Here is a 16,416-nt window from a genome sequence, read left to right as displayed (position 1 = left end):
CGCCCAGCCATGAACGAAATCCTATTGGTTTGTTTGAACTATTTTGGTTATTATTGGTTGGTTATTGATTGGTTATGGGTGGTTGGAGGTAGTTAGGTGTGTGTGAGTACTGAAAATGGCGCTATTGAAGCTTTAAAAAGGGTTGTAATGGCGTCGACCTCGATTTTGTCAGTATAACGAAATCGCGTTTTGAGGGTATCGGTGGATTGGGTTTTTTGTGAGGAGTCAAACCGTGGGCTTTAAATTTGAGATAGGTTGGTGGGTTGTGGTGGTCGGCTGGTGGAAGTTTTGGTGAGGAAGGAGATGAACAGTGCCTTCCGATTTGGGCTTGGGCCAAATCGGGGTGGGCTTTTATGTTTTTAACTTTTGGATTTTCAAATTTTGATTTAAGTTAGACTTTGGGCCTTTGACTTTGGGCTTTTGGGGTTAGATAAGTTTAGACTGGTTGACTGCTGTTGACCCTTGGCAGGTTGACTTTGACCAGAGTTAATTTTGACTTTGACTAGAGTTGACTTTGACCAATTGACCCGAAATTTTGACTTTTTCCTAAAAATATGATTCGGTCTATTAGGATAAGTCTAGGACTATTAGCATGTTTGACTTAGGCTAGGACCTTTATATATACGTGTATACGTGTATTAAATATTATGTGATTTTGCAGTATTTTATGATATGCAACGTTATGACACTTAGACATCCATATAATTAATAACGCGTAAACCAAAATTAATTGAATCAAGATATTCCTACGTTCTCTGAAATAATATATACAATAATGCGTAAACAAATTTACCACCTCTTTGAGAACTCTTCACGCCTCAAGTTTTGGAATTGAGTTTTATGACTGTTGATGTCATATGTTAGGTGGGCATTTATTGAATGTGCCATAAATGGCCCGTTAGCGTTATATAGGGGTATTCATTAAATGTGCCATGAATGACCCGGGTATTCATTGAATGTGCCATGAATGACCAGATTGTTTGGACTGCCCTAGAGAGGAACTAAGGTATTCGCCTTGCGGGTTAGTTGTATTCTTTGATTATACGAGTATTTGGGTTTACTTTTGAATACCTAATATAATATCTACATATGTTATATAGAAGTTCTAACTTTCTTTTGCAGGAGGGTAGGACTTAATAATATTTTTTTGCAGGGACGCGGTCCTACCCTTATACAGCAGTGGATATCGGTAAGTTTTAAATTCAATGGTTTAGATATTAAAACGAGTTATTATAATGAGTTATATAATGGAAGTTTTGCTTGGGAAGAAGCTATGCGGTTGAAATGATGGAACTACCGTCTTCCAAGCCGCGGAATGATTAGGTTATGATAGAGTTAAAGTGTTAGTGGGATAAGAAAAGTTTTGAATGTTTATATGTGGTTAGTCTACTCATACCAAAGAAATTCCATTTTGTTGACCCATGTTTGTTTGTTTTGTTTTGCGTGGGTGTGTTCTTAGGAACATAGGTGGAAGGCGATGGAACCAAGGCGTGTGATTAGGATTAGGTAATCCGAGCAACCGGGAGTTTATTTTTAGGTCTGTTCTTTTTGGAAGTATGTAATAGCTTAGTTCCTGTTCATATGACATGAGAATACGATGTTGAGGACCTTTTATTCTTAGAGTTTTATATGATGTTTTTGAACGGAAGATAGTCTTTAATAAAGTGATGGTTGAGAAATTTTGGAGATTTTTGTTGTTAAGATTCTTTATGATGTGGGTTTTAGGTTTTGAAATGTGTTGTATCCACCCCGTCATAGCCTGGGTTTTTAGACAATTGAATATAGTGATGTTTGAGATATTTATATTTCCAATGTTCATTTTTTTAATTGTTTAGAAATTCGGGCTGTGACAATATGCATGCTCCAACAACTAATCATCTCATTGCTGCTAAAAGAGTACTTAGATATTTGAAAGGGACTGTTGATAAAGGAATCTACTTCACCAAAGGCTCCAATCTTATCACAAAGATTCTCTCGATCGATCAAGTGTGTTGTCCCACGCATTTAAGAAGTACAACTGGTTTTTGCATATACTATGGCAACAATTTAGTCTCATGGTGTGCAAAGAAACAAACCACTGTTTCAAGGTCAAGTACTGAAGCTTGGCTTACACAGCAGCAGAAATATATTGGATGTGTATTCTTTTGAAAGATCTTCATATTCCTCTCAAGCATCCTCCTTTACTATGGTGTGACAACATCAGTGCTATCTCTCTATCCAACAATCCAATATTTTATGCTCGTACAAAATATGTTGAAGTGGATTACCACTATGTCCGAGAATTAGTCACTAACAAGCTTTTGGACATAAAGTATGTGTGTACTGAAGATCAAACTCCTGATGTCTTCACCAAAGGTCTATCTGCTGCTCAATTTCAATTCTTAATTTCTAAGCTTTCAGTATGCCAAGCACCCTTCAGCTTGAGGGAGGGTAAAGACAGAGAAGCAAAGGATGATAGTAAATTGAATGAAGACTGAAGACTTTGCCATATCATCTTAGTTAGTTAGAGTAATATCTAGACAGTTGTCATTTGTAACCGTCAAAACAGTACTATATAAACAACTCTTGCTTCTGTAATAATCAAGAATGAAATTCTCATTTTATCATTTTGAGTTCAATCCTCATTTTGTTATTAAGCTGGTCTGGTCTGGTCCAAGCGCGGATCTCTCTTGAAATAGATCTTCCAGGTGCTCTTCTAAATCAATCGCTTTGGTGAATCGATCTTCTTTGAAATGAGATCTATCTCCTCTTGCCCTGTCTTTGGCCCTATAACTGGTCGATCAATCGGTCTATGAATGAATTACTTTCTTTCTAAAAACCAAAGATCCTTATCTAAATCTTACGTTTGAGGACTCTAACTTTAGATGTTAGCATTGAAGGAAGAAACCGTGTTCTTTAGACATGAAAGTTGTGATTGAGTCAAACTTTGTGTGTTGACTTCCGGAAAGAAACTAATAAACAGTTCAAGGTTCAAGAGAGAGGAGTATCTTGGGCCCATAGTTTTGGGGCTGCCCACTGATAACGACCATCATTTTTATTGGAAAAAAGCCCATAACAATAGTTCACACTCTAGTGACTCTACCGTGTTTCTTACTTTCTTGTCATTAATTGAAAACAAATTAATGGCCAAGATTACAATACATCGCGCAGACCACTAAGATTGTAACATGTGGTGTCTGGGACAACTTAAAAAGTGGTACCAAAACCTAATTACCTAAAACACGTGAGAGACACAGGAGAGGTGATATCGCCATATTAAAAATATTGCCAGATTGACTGCGGTCAACTTGGTCAACTGACGGTCAAGAAAAAAAAGTGGTACTATTTCCTTTTTTTTTTTTTTAAATTTGGTACTATTTCCTAATATTGGTATAAAAAGTGATACCAAAGTTTAAATTTCCCTAAAATATTTATGGATGAAGACGTTGTGAAAACTGTTTCTTAAACCCGCCTCTCACAGTTCTGTAAATTGATGATTGATTTTTTGGATTATGTAAGAAAGCGCCCTACCAGTTTTCAAGTAATACTTAGAGGTATTTTAGGGTGTTGAATTGTTTAATGCTAGGCTCCATTATGAAATTGGTATTGCGGATATCTTTGAGTATATAAGTGAAGAAACTGACTGTGGGGTGACCATATCACGTGTAGTTTGAATGTGAGGAAGGGGAATCCCCACATTTTGGATTTGGCATGTCGAGAATCGGGGTGGGATTACCCGTGCTTCTAACTAGAACTCTGCGTCTTTTTGGTAGCTCGTTGGATGTAAAAAACTGTAAATATGATGGTGATGAAGTGATGAACTGTGAGTTTAAAGAAATAAAAATGTGTTATTATTTCCATCTCTGAAATTTTTCTAAATATCATGTTCATTTTTGCAGATACCCCAAAAATTGTGAATCATAAGGGTTATAAACCATCGCCGAGTGATAAGATAAGACATTTTGCTAAACTAACAAGGGAAGAAGAATGGAAGTTGCTCCCTTCGATTGAACACTATTTTGATAAGTAGGGGATAAGTTTCCATTAACTAAGTATTTGTAGAGACTAGAATTTTTGTTTATTCTTCTCATATGGTATCAGAGCAATACATAAATGAAAATAAATCACAAAGAATATATTACATACATACAACATTTAATACACATATATTATTCCATATGTGTATCTTAAATAACATTAACAAATATATTATATGTTACATTTTGATATACTATTAATTGAAACAGTACCTTCAACTTTAAGTAAATGTACCGTTGTGTCGTCATTGATTGAATGTAGTTGTTTTTGGTTGGAGTGATAGGTGTGTTTCGATTAATGAAATGAGGAGTTGTCGAATACGTCATTTTTGTGTCTTCTGTGTATTGGAGTGATAATGAGCCACGTTGAGATAAATCGTTGCTTAGAAATTATGGAGTGAATTGGGGGTGTTTATCATTCTACTTAGCACTTGATCTTAGGTTTTGCATAACCCTACGAGTGCTATAATCAACGCATTAGGCAAAAAAATTGGACACATTAGGAATTGAAAGCATCAAAAAGTGTCATTACTATCTTAAACTTCAAAGCGTTTTTGTTAATTTTATTGATTCCTAGACAGGATAAGTTCAGCCGTACAAATTGGGACAGAAGAAGTTTTTGGGCGATCGAAAGTACGGAGAGAGGGAACGGGATAGATATCTTCGTACTAGCTTCAAAATCGCACCTTGCATGCCCTCTTTAATTTCCAAATTGGGACAGGAGAAGTTTTTGGGCGATCGAAAGTACGGAAAGAGGGAACGGGAAAGATATCCTCGTACTAGCTTCAAAATCGCACCTTGCTGCCCTCTTTAATGCTTTACCTCTTTAGTGTTTTATTTCGTATTTGATATTAATCGATTAGAATCACTCTAACGATTATATTCTCTTTGGAAACTCAGATTGTTAGAAGAGAAGTGCATGGACTTTATTCCACTCATATCTATGATAAATCATGTCTTTGTATCATGTCATGTTTATGATAAAATATTTGGGTCGCAGCAAGGAGAGAGCCAAAATCTTATAGTTGAATTTGACACGGTTCAACCTTGTGAAGTTCACAGCTAGTATAGAATTAATCTTGAAAAAATTCCTCCAATTAAAAGACATAACAAACACACACAACAACGGAAAAACATAAACTTATTTATTCAGCGGGAGGCTGAAAGAACCTAAAAAATAGGACCTGGTGGGCTAATTTGTCTCTGCAACAACCCAGTAGAATGTTTAAAATCCGCAGTGAGTCACTTGGATAATTAGAATTGCAGTTTGGAACACTCAGCAGGCATCTGTCCATGGAATCTTTTAGTATCTTTGCAATAGTCGTAAATCATGTAGTTGTCTCTGACCCACTTCATCTGACCCATTTTTCCATAACTTAGCTTGCTGTAGAAAGGGGAGTTCCACCAGTTTGCTGGGGTATTTACAGCGCACTGATATATGCTAACTGGCCCATTAAACTTGCAAGCCCGTGCTCTAAATCTACTGAGTCTAGTCTTGAAGGGTGCACTGTTCCAGTCGATCTTCACAAGACCGCCTCTGGTCGCCCAGTTATCGGCATTCCATAAGCTGGAATAAGCCCTCATACCTTGTTTGTTAGGATAAGGAATCCCCATGTTCTCATAGTTTCTGAAAACACGGATTGGTATCCCATCGACAAACCACCTGAAATATAAAACAAGTTGATGATCATAGTGTACTCAAAGTATTAGGGAAGTGTGAGATCATATGCCGAGGAATGAACTTACACTATCTCACTAGGGTTCCAGTGTATGGTGTAGTTATGATAATCAGCTGATGGGTCGAACCAGGGATAGAATTGCTGCTCCTTGCTTCCATTCCCCATAGTGTAAATGTTTGTGTGGATAATGTAAGGTTGTCCTGATGTATTCCCCAAGAACTCAAAATCTATCTCGTCATGCTTGTCGCCTCCAGAAGACACCTGCACAAAGTTGATAAGAACCATTAGCTACTCTTTTCTATGATGGATTCCTGTAGGATGTTGGTTTGCTAATACTTCTCTTGGCATCGGAGTTGTCGATCTATCGACTGATGCCTAGGTATTCATACGTCTTAGAAGAATGGATGCTGTGCAGTGATGTTTGGTACAGAATTGGATGTGATGCTTGATGTTATTTTGTAAGTTGTAATAGCCTATTGAGGTTTCCATTTCGAAAGCCATATATGAATACAAATTTAGTTACTGTGGTCTTTACTCGTGTTTTAAGGATCTGGGTGCATATAGAAATTAAGATATATATACTAGAAAGTGGGATGAAAGTTTGTTTGGAAACCAAAACTGAGATCCATTTGCGTTAATTATTCTGCTTACGTAGTAGGCTGTGACAGTTCCAGCAGAATTCCCAGGTACTAGCTTTATTAGCATTTCGAAGCTTCCAAAGAGAAACGCCTTCTTTGACTGAACTGCAGAACCTGGACATAGATAGAATGGTAAGTGACTAAGTGTAAGGATGGAAAAATACATCATTTTGGCTACTCAATGAACTATATTACATCGTTTATAATAAGGGGAAAATCAGAGGACTGATTACAAGGTTAGGTAGATGTTAATGTAGAAATTTAGTATACCATTTTTCATTTATTTATTTTTTCAATCTCAGTCTCCAATTTGTCTGTGCAATATTACCCGTTATAGTGGCTATGCATATTCAAATTCAGGGATCCAATATAATGGTCAGTAAAAATATTTTCTCCCCTGTTTAGTAGATAGCTACCTCTTTACAAACTAAATTTTACGATGCTGGCTGCTTCCTGAGATTTTCTGTCTTGTGAAGAACAATAAAAAGAGTTCATCAAATATTTTAATATACCCTATATATCTTGAACAATTCCTGGGATGAGTTTGTACTTTTGTTACGACTCACGACTCCATTGTTAGCATCAACAATATCATAGTTCCAAATCAATCAAAATGCATTAATCATCTTGTGAGTAGAAAACACTTGGAAGATGCGTATACCTGAAGTTTGATCCAAGGTAAGTTGGAGGTCTTCTCCATTTGTGGAAATTGATGCGTGTTGGGCACCCCATGTAATGTACATGCTCTTGGAAATGTTAGCATCAACGAGGCAACCATCAAATGCAATTGTACAGACAATAATAGCTAAAACCATCAATACTTGCAAAGTTCCCATCTTCATCCAATGATGAACAATCCTCCAACTCTCCTTCTGGAAGTGTTACTTCAACTCTTCAGAATTGAAGTTGGTTTGGGTTCAAAGTTGTTACTATGGTCTTTATATATATCTATATATATTCTCTATTGAAGTTGGCATGATTTGAAAAGTGATGCTGAGGTCTTTATAGAGTCTCAATCGCGTAAGTTTAGGTTTTATTCTATCAACTTTAGGGTACTCTGACTTTTCATGCTATTAATTTAACTCTTGCAAATAAGCCTAAATCATCAATAGTTTTCAACTTAGATGCTGCAGGCTGAAAGTTTTTAGGAGTGCTGGTCACTAATGGATCTTCAGGGGTGTTTCCGTCCTTTAATGAGGGAGCTCATTTGGTTCAAATAAGGAGCGCCAGTATTAATTTAAGTACACAGCACCTTGCCCGTGTACGAACTTAGTTTCACAAGGAATGCAATTTGCTGTCTCTTTGGAGCGTCAACAGTTTGGTGCACCCCTGCCCAAGTTGGGGACTTGCATATTCTGTTGCGCCAAGCAGTCATATGAACTCTTTTGCTCAATACTAGTCGAGATATGTAGTCATACATCAGGCATTTAAAACCTTGCATCATATTATGAGATCTTAGACTCTTAGGGCCACTCTATTCGTTGCCAATTTGTGTTGGGTACTGAAAATTTTTAGATGGCCTTGGTGTAGGTATTTCGATTACTTTCTGCCCAATCAATGCCGTGTTTAGTTTTCCAAATGGTATATACTAATGATACTATATATGATCGAACGGTTTGATCATGTGATCTACAGGTTGGAGGCAGTATAATATTATCTCATCGGACGGTTGTTATATTTAGATGTACCTTAGTGTAGAGCACGGGATTACATCCTTTGCTGGACCACTGAAGGAGGATATTTATGTGGTTACAAGAAAAAATGGTGTTAAATTGTGAAGCAACATTAGTATAGGACTACAGGGAAAGCTGGCACGTGGTAAGAGTAGGAGAGAAAGTAGTAGTCGTGCAAGAGACGAAGTAGCCAGTTGTAGTGAACATTTCTTCCCCTAACGTGAACGCCTTGAATTTAGTACGAGACCAAAGGAAGTCAATGGCTCAAAGCTATATAAGGCAAAAACCTCATTTGCTCAGGCTCTATCTAGTGGTACACTATTTCGGCATCAGCAAATATATTTGATTTAAACCATAAAGTTTCAACATGGGTATGCTTTGAGGGATCTGCTCCAATGGCGATTATTGCCAACAATTGGTGATGTTGATGCAATGCAACCTCCGATTTCAAAGGAAAACAAATTGACATTGTGATTGTGAATGTGATTGGGTAAAAGAGTTGTACATATTACATAGAGTGATACAGGACGCAAGTAGAAATTGTCTTTGCAAACTGCCCCTGGAAATGTACTGTTCTCATTGAAATTCTCAAGATGGGTGGCGGTTGGCCTTTATCTAACAGAGAGAACATTCAGCCTGTCTTCAGAAAAATGATTTCGTGATTTAGTCTATCCCCAACTGGTGGAATAAAGCTGCTACATCCATTCATATTGGTCGTTTACAGAGGAGTCAAGCAAAATTTTTGTCCATTGTTGTGAGTTTGGTCCCATTTTTATTTTTCTTTTTGTAAAAGTACTAATGCCGAAATTAAAATTTTAAAACGCCTAAACCATCTGTGACGTCGCATCAAGAACAGAAAGATTTGTAAGCAAGTAACGCTAGGTTTGCATTAATGCGTCTACTAGTATCCTCTGTATCTCTTTCTCTTGTACATTCTCTGTAACCCGCTCTATTTCAATTCAAATACAGAAGCGCTCACCTTAGCAAAAAGAAAAAGTCAAAAAAGGTGGTAAGGCTCAAATACGTTTCTAATTAACAGGTAGCCAATTAGTTTTTTTTTTTGGAGTCGTATAGCACTTTGAGCCTATGATTACGGTAAATCTAAAATTTTAGTTCACAACTATATATGATTGTAGAGGTGTGATATTTTGGGTCTACGAGCTGATATTGTGGATGGTTGGGAATTGATGCACTCTTTCTTGGGACAAGAGTTGCTTACGTATCAAGTTCTTTGGGTCAAACTTGCATTGAATCCAGCTTTACGTAGTTCATCTCTCTCTACTTATAGATGTTTGAGCTAACTTTCTTTATTTGCTCAAGGCCGTTGTCAAGTGTAGATCCATATTTTGTGCTATCTTGATGATTCGTCATTACTCATGATGTTACGAAGTAAATGTCTCATTGATTGGTGCGTTGACTGAGTTCCAGAATCGCGGTAGATCATTTGCTTCCATATATGGTTGTATCTGATGTTTGGGACGACCTAAGTCTGGGTCGTTGTTACATCCTGATGGCTCGGTACGAGCTGGTGATGTACGACCTGGTGTGTGGACACGTGTGTTGTAGTGATATGAATGTAGAACGGAGGGTACTTACACATCCCCCTTTATTTTATTTGTTATTTGGACAGATGTGGTGTGAGAAGGAAAGATAAAGTAAAGCTTTTAAGCACGTGTCATACAGCTGGTTCTTTTGAATAGTTTTGGAAAATGTGCGGGAACTGTTAGATTTGGTCCATGGGCCCAAAATTGCGGCGGTTTGTGGGCGAGGCTATGATTATATTTGGGGAAGGCAAAACTTTTTTGTCTGTTTTCGAGATTTGTGCAGCTGAAAGGTTTTTGCGTGTGAAGGTTTCTCATTTCTCATTCTATCAACATAAGTGGAAAAAAAAAAAAGCAGAGAGAGAAAACTAAAAACTCTTTGTTTTTTCGTCTTCAGGTGTGTTCTTTCAACCTAAAAATTTGATTTTTTGTTTCATTTTGTTTTCGTAATGTCTATGACCAATGATAGTTTGAGTGGGGAAGTTGAGTTGGATAAGTGGAGAGAGAGAACTGTGAGTGATGAAGATTGTGGTTTTAAGGCTCGAAGTGGAGGTGAGGCTTCAATTCATCGTCTTCCTCGCTGGAGACGATGGCTGAGGAGGCGAGGCCTAGGTCGATAGGTTGTAGTACTACTTTGAGGGAGGAGTTTTGTTGGGTAGACTCCGACCTGACTGTCTACAACCTGGGTAGAGAGAGGAATGTGTTTGGAAAGGATTATGTTCCTCGGGATGGGGGTGTTGTGGTCTGTTATGGCCTATTGAAGGCTGGGCTGAGGTTGCCGTTCTCCTGGCTTACTATGGAGGTTTTGAATTTTTGTGGAAAATCCCCTTGTCAGTTTGTAGGGAATAGTTTGAGGGTTTTCCATGTGTTGGATTTGTTGAATGAGATGGGTTATAACATCTGTTTATCAGATGTGCTAGAGCATTTCTCTGTGAAGAGGTTGTCTGCAATGAGCTTTAGTTTGCAGGTTGTGAAAGGGAAATCTGCTGTGATTGTGAGGGTGAGTAAGGAGGATTGGGGGCGTAAGCCGTTATTTGGTTGTGGGTAATTATAGTCTTGCTGACTGGGCATTGGATAATCACACTATAAAGTGGGATGGTAGGTTGTTATGTTATAGGTCGTAGTGTATGTATGATAGTTGATATTTTGAACGTTCTGACCACTTTATTTTGTTTTTGCAGAGGTCGTTATTCGTGGGCGTACGAGTGTCGGGGTTATAGAAATGTTTGCTTGTTTGAGTTGGGAGGAGAAAAGAGCTGTCTTGGGGGAGGTTGTGCATTACTTCAAGAAGCGCGGAGGAGAGAAGATCAACAGGAAGAAGGTTGAGCAAAAGAAGAGGGCCTGAAAGCTAGTGTTTGATATCTCTGATTCTAGCTCGGACATTGAGATGGAGAGAGAGAGCCAATGGAGAGAACCTGTTTTTGGAGTGAGAACGGTTAGAGGAGGCTCTGGTAGCCGTTCTGCTCCTAGACGACCTTTGGGGTGGGGGGGGGGTGAAGTTGATAGGGCTGGTCGTAGAGGTGGGAGTGCTAGGGGGAGGTGGTGATGCTCCCGCTCCCTTTCGTAGGCCTCAGCTGAAGAGGTGTTCTGAGGTGGTTAAGCCTGAGGGGGTGAAGAGGACTCGAACGGAGTTTGAGGAACGACTTGCTATGGTGGAAGGTCATACCTCATCAGGCCGGGCTCCTTTGAAGAGGATGAACCTGAAGGAGCTGGTGGTGGACGTGGGGGTGGCTGATGCCCGAGGCAAGAAGAAGGTTAATGAGACTGAGCCAGCTACCCAGAAGTGCAAAGGGTCAGGGGGTGCGACCCCAAGTGACAAGAGTGGTGATTCTGACATTCTGGATAGAACGGTCACCTACTACGACCCCGTTAGTGGGTTGACGAAGCTAGTGAAGAACAGGGACTGTAACTTCAAGTCTTCACTAGTTGTGAATGGGCTATTGGAGAGCATTGCCTTGGAAGGTGATAGACACCAACTAGAGACTGGGAAGGATTTGGAGGTGAACCTGAAAGATATGGATCGCTCCATCTGCTTTGTAAGTGTCTTTCCGATCTGAGCTTTTGTTTTGTGTGTGTGTTTTTTTTTTACTTTTCTTTGTTGGTTGTCAGGTCTTGGCCATGTATAGGAAGCTGAGGGAGATGGCAACTATCTCCGACCTGTACAAGAAGGAGCTGGAAGTTGCCAAGGATGTCTATGACAAGCTGCTGGCTGTACAAGAGGAGGAACGGGCTGAAGTGGGGAGGGGCTGAGAGCTCAGGTCGGGGAGTTGGCTAGTAGGGTTGCCTTGTTGCAGCCGTCTCTTGACGCTTCCAGGGTGGAGGTCGGGCATTGGGTTGCTGAGTTCAAAAATGCGCAGGCCATTGCTGAGCGAGCTCAGAATGAATACAATGACCTGGTCGACTTGGTAGAGAGTGGTCATGTCTACGTTCTAGTGGATGATTACATTGAACTAGAACGTAAGTACAAAACCCTCAAGAAATCGGTTGAAAGTGGGGTTGCAACAGTAACTGTGGAAAGTACTGTTGCAGATGCTAGTAGACGATCTGATCTACCAGCCAACCTGGGTGTTGCTCCTGCTGCTTAGCCCACTGTACGTAGATGTTGCCACAAAAGTGCTGAATGCAAGTGGTGATCCGGCTAGTAGCTCTGTTGGTGAAGAGGGCTGCCAGCCTTGAATGTGGAGAATCTTTCTTGCGTCAACTGATTGTGCTATTTTTGTAATGGATGAAGCGTTTGAACAATATTTTCTTTTTGATGTTGATACTAATATTTTTATTTTTGATGGGGATGCTAAGGTCGTTTTCTCAGGATAACCTGGGGGCCTCTAGCATCTAACCAAATTTGTAATAAGTAAAAAAAAATATTTAAATTACTTACTAATTATGAATTGGGATTGTCTTTGAATTGCATGTATGTGATTACTTCCATTGCTTTTTTATTTGTTATTTGATGACCTGTGCTGCATAGTAGTAGGCTTGACGACCTGATAGATGCGCGTAGGTCGTAAGTGTTTGTGTACGACCTGATTAGGATTGTAAAAAAAAATCGTTGACCCATCATCCGGTAGGGCACCCTGTTTTCACCCTCCACTCAAACCCGCACCGACCCAAAAATAAACCCGCCCCACCCCGCCACCGTTTTTATGCGTTCGAGCTATGAGTGTAGGTTCTATGTTCAAACCCGACCCATCAAGCCGCCTGACCCGCACCGTGTCAAAAGTTGTTAACCCAACCCTGTTGACCTGCACAATTTCAAGACTCAAGTCTAATATTTTTGTATTTTGTTTATATTTTCTTTTAACTTTTGTAGGAATTTAGGAAATATGAACACAAACTTATGAGTTCAACATCAATTTCAAATATTCAAGTTTGAACATTGGGCAAATATCAAAAGTTCAAATTCAACTTTCGAATTTTGGAGAAGATGAATTATTTATCCTTGTATTAATTTCGAATTCTTTTAGTTTATATTTTATTGTTTTGTACCATAGATCCTCGCTCCCATCTTCATTTTATCATGCTATGGAAAATAATCAATTTACAAATGGTAAATCACGAGAATGAAGTTTCAAATTTGCAGATATGGTTTTGGGTTCAAGTTCAAGTTTTTTTATTTTTGTTTATTTTTCATTGATTGATTCCATTTTTTTTCTCTATGTTGTGAATTGGAAATATATTACTTACAGAATTTGAAAGTTTTTTTTTTGTGAAATTGGGTTAAAATGATAATTTTCACCCGACCCGAATGACCCGCCCAAAACCCGCCCTGTAAGCTGACCAAACAACCCGGGTGATGGTACTAAGACATGACACTTCAACCCGCCCCTCCCCGCCCCATCAGGGACCACTGGATTTGTATCCCCTAGACCTAGGGCTGGCAATGGGTCGGGTAAGAACCGATATCCGATCCGGTCCGAACCAATAAAAGCGGGTCTGGAATAAATAATTAGCATTTTGGACCGGTTTTGGACTTGAAAATCAGAACCGGATTTTTATTGGATTGGATATGGATTAAGTTTTGATCGAACCATTTTGGACCCGATCCTGTTGAAATGAGGTTCAAATTATTCTTGCTATATATTCCCATTTCCTTCTTTAACGTCAATTTTGTATTATTTTTTAACATAATAGAAAAAACTGTTTCTATCTAAAGAAAAATCTTCCCTTACAAATTTAGATTTCAAATCATCCATCACGCCCATTCAAACCACAAATCATGCAATTAAGATTTGTATTCCTAACTATCTAGTGTATATTCCAAAAAAAATCAAAAGGGAATGATATCTTGCCAAGGTGAATTCTCTATGATCATCTATATATACTTCATTCTTTATTGCTACTATCACAAGAAAGTAGCATACAATCCAACGTTTTCTTAATGTAAGCCTCTTAGTTTCATATATTTTAGATACATTATTTTTAATTATTATTTTAAATCATATTGATAGATACTAATTTATATTACTTTTGACCTGTTTGGTGCAGAGTGAAGTTATGAGTAATCCTATTCCTATTGTTGAGAATGTCGCCCCTGCTGAAGTTTCATCTCCACCATCTGGAGTGAAAAGGAAGCAAGGTCAAAAGTGTGGCATGATTTTGACAAGAAAAAATCATCGGAAGGTAAAAATATTGCTACTTGCAAGCATTGTATGAAGGAGTTTACTGCATCTAATGAAAATGGTACTAGTCATCTAGCAAAACACTTGAAGTCCTGTCCTAGAATGAAAAACAAAGATGTGCTTCAGCAACTGATTTTTGCTAATAAGGATATCCATGATGGAACTCATGCTATTAAAGCATTCAAGTTTGATCAAAGTTGAAGTCGACTTGATCTGGCACGAATGATAACAAAGCATGAGTATCCATTTTCAATGGTTGATCTTGAATTTTTCCGTATTTTTATAAACAATCTTCAGCCACTGTTCAAACTTGTAACAAGAAACACAATCAAGAGTGATATTCTGATAATATATAGCTAGAGAAGAGAAGGAAAAGCTTTACAATTTTTTTGATGATTTTTCTGGTAGAGTCAATTTTACTACTGATTTATAGACTTCTGAAACACAAGATGCATATCTTTGTTCAAGATGCATATCTTTGTTTGACTATTCATTTCATAGATAACAATTGGAACTTCCAAAAAAAGATTTTAAGTTTTGTGTTTATGGAAGCGTCTCACACATCTGATGAGATATCAAGGGTTGTCATGGCATGCTTGCTAGATTGGAATGTGGATAAAAAGGTTAACACTATTACTGTTGATAATGCATCTAATAATGATGTAATGTTAACCAAGATTAGAGCCATGCTTAATCGTGATTAGTTGTTAGTCCTTGGGGGAATGTTTTTACATGTACGTTGTACCACTCACATTTTTAATCTTATTGTCAAAGATGGTTTATCTTTTATTGGGTCTTCACTCTCTAAGATTAGAGAGAGTTGCAAGTTTGTGAAGGGAACACCACAAAGAAAATTCAAATGGAAATCTGCAGTCGACCAAGTGAAGGTAGCAACAACAAAACAGATTTGCCTAGATGTTCCGACTAGGGGGAATTCGACTTATAAAATGCTTAAACATGCATTGATGTATCAAGATGCATTCTGTCGATTGGAACAACATGAGTCCAACTTTTTAACGAACCCAAGCAAAGAATATTGGGAAATGGCCAGCGTGATTTCTGGATGTTTGAAGGTGTTCTATGATTCGAAAAAGACTCTTTCAGGTATATGGTTCACTAACTACTAATTCTTATTAACTAGACAATTTTTTTTTTCTTTGACATGTTTCTAGTTTTAGTTTAATCTCTTGGATGTTTCAAGTTAGTAATGAATTATTTGATATATACAGGAACTGATTATCTCACCGCAAATATGTATTTTGCTGAAGTGTGTGAAATTCATGTGAACTTGCTTCAATGGCTAAATCATGAAGATGTATTGGTGATTTTGATGGCGGAGAAAATGTATGAAAAATTTAAGAAGTATTGGTCTGTTTGTAGTTTGCTTCTAGCTGTTGCTATGGTTTTGGATCCTCGCTTCAAAATGATGCTTGTTCAGTTTTATTATAATCTCATATATGGAGCTGACGATGAGGTTTATGTTAGTCAAGTACGAGATACTTTGTTTGACTTATATAATGAGTATGCTTCAAGTCCAATTCGAACTCAAGCACTAGTACTCAAGTTTTCTAATGGTAGCTCTTCAAGTGAAGCAATGATAGGGATTAGTAAGGACAAGCTCAAAAGGTTTGCAACATGGTGCCATAATAAGGAGGGTTATGATGGTGCACCACAAAAATCTGAATTGGAGCAGTATTTGGACAAACCCACATTTCCTGCTAATAGTGAGTTCAAGATACTGAATTGGTGGAAAGTTAATAGTTCAAAGTATCATATTTTGTCTAAGCTAGCACGTGATGTTCTTACAATTCATGTTTCATCAGTCCCATCTGAATTAGCTTTCAACACTAGTGGTAGGGTACGGTGCTCAACGAGTACCGTTCTTGTTTGACTCCAGATACATATTGCAAGCTCTTATTTGTGCACAAAATTGGTTGAATTCGGGTAATGGAGGTATGTATCAATTGCAAAAGTTTAGTATGTCAATTTATATTATATATGATATCATTTTTCTCAAGTTGGTTTTTTACTTGATAAACTAGGTTCTTCCAGTGTTCAAATAACACACATGGATGTCGACAAACGGTGGCTTTGATTAACTAGGTTGGTGGGACTTGGACTAGAGTATGGTTTGGAAGTTGTTGATTATAAGAACACCAAGTTTTTTTTTGTGAGTAGGAACAACAAGTTAATAAGGGATGTATGTAATTCCCGATTATTTATTATTATTTTTAATAAAGAAGAGTGGGC

The 16,416-nt window shown here is 38.1% G+C and overlaps 2 protein-coding genes across 2 annotated transcripts; one reads left to right on the top strand and one right to left on the bottom strand.

The window, feature by feature from the left end:
• Positions 1–5,063: 5,063 nt before the first annotated feature.
• XTH26 (xyloglucan endotransglucosylase/hydrolase 26) lies at positions 5,064–7,325 on the bottom strand. Its single transcript, XM_086603152.1, has 4 exons — positions 6,995–7,325; positions 6,347–6,447; positions 5,763–5,956; positions 5,064–5,679 (listed from the first exon to the last, which is right to left on the bottom strand). Exons 1-4 carry the CDS (start codon positions 7,173–7,175, stop codon positions 5,271–5,273), a joined length of 885 nt encoding a protein of 294 aa, XP_086459278.1. The 5' UTR covers positions 7,176–7,325; the 3' UTR covers positions 5,064–5,270.
• Positions 7,326–13,427: 6,102 nt separating this feature from the next.
• On the top strand, positions 13,428–16,057 carry LOC147511452 (zinc finger BED domain-containing protein RICESLEEPER 2-like). The gene is made up of 4 exons (XM_086598468.1): positions 13,428–13,436; positions 14,033–14,123; positions 14,941–15,270; positions 15,396–16,057. Exons 1-4 carry the CDS (start codon positions 13,428–13,430, stop codon positions 16,055–16,057), a joined length of 1,092 nt encoding a protein of 363 aa, XP_086454594.1.
• Positions 16,058–16,416: the final 359 nt, after the last annotated feature.

This window comes from Coptis chinensis, chromosome 3 (assembly GCF_015680905.1).
Source record: "Coptis chinensis isolate HL-2020 chromosome 3, ASM1568090v1, whole genome shotgun sequence".
NCBI classification, from domain to species: Eukaryota; Viridiplantae; Streptophyta; class Magnoliopsida; order Ranunculales; family Ranunculaceae; genus Coptis; species Coptis chinensis.
The sequence above is the reverse complement of the archived record's forward strand: the minus strand, read 5'-3'. Positions and strand labels throughout refer to the sequence as shown.

What these genes read in the sequence shown, in the direction of transcription:
- XTH26 (XM_086603152.1), bottom strand. Translation starts at nt 7,175, where the DNA reads ATGAAGATGGGAACTTTGCAAGTATTGATGGTTTTAGCTATTATTGTC. An exon ending in TACCTTGGATCAAACTTCAG is followed by an intron (nt 6,448 to 6,994) that starts GTATACGCATCT and finishes ATCTATGTCCAG; the next exon opens with GTTCTGCAGTTCAGTCAAAG. An exon ending in GAACTGTCACAGCCTACTAC is followed by an intron (nt 5,957 to 6,346) that starts GTAAGCAGAATA and finishes AACTTTGTGCAG; the next exon opens with GTGTCTTCTGGAGGCGACAA.
- LOC147511452 (XM_086598468.1), top strand. An exon ending in TGGAGTGAAAAGGAAGCAAG is followed by an intron (nt 14,124 to 14,940) that starts GTCAAAAGTGTG and finishes TTATTGTCAAAG; the next exon opens with ATGGTTTATCTTTTATTGGG. An exon ending in TTCGAAAAAGACTCTTTCAG is followed by an intron (nt 15,271 to 15,395) that starts GTATATGGTTCA and finishes TGATATATACAG; the next exon opens with GAACTGATTATCTCACCGCA.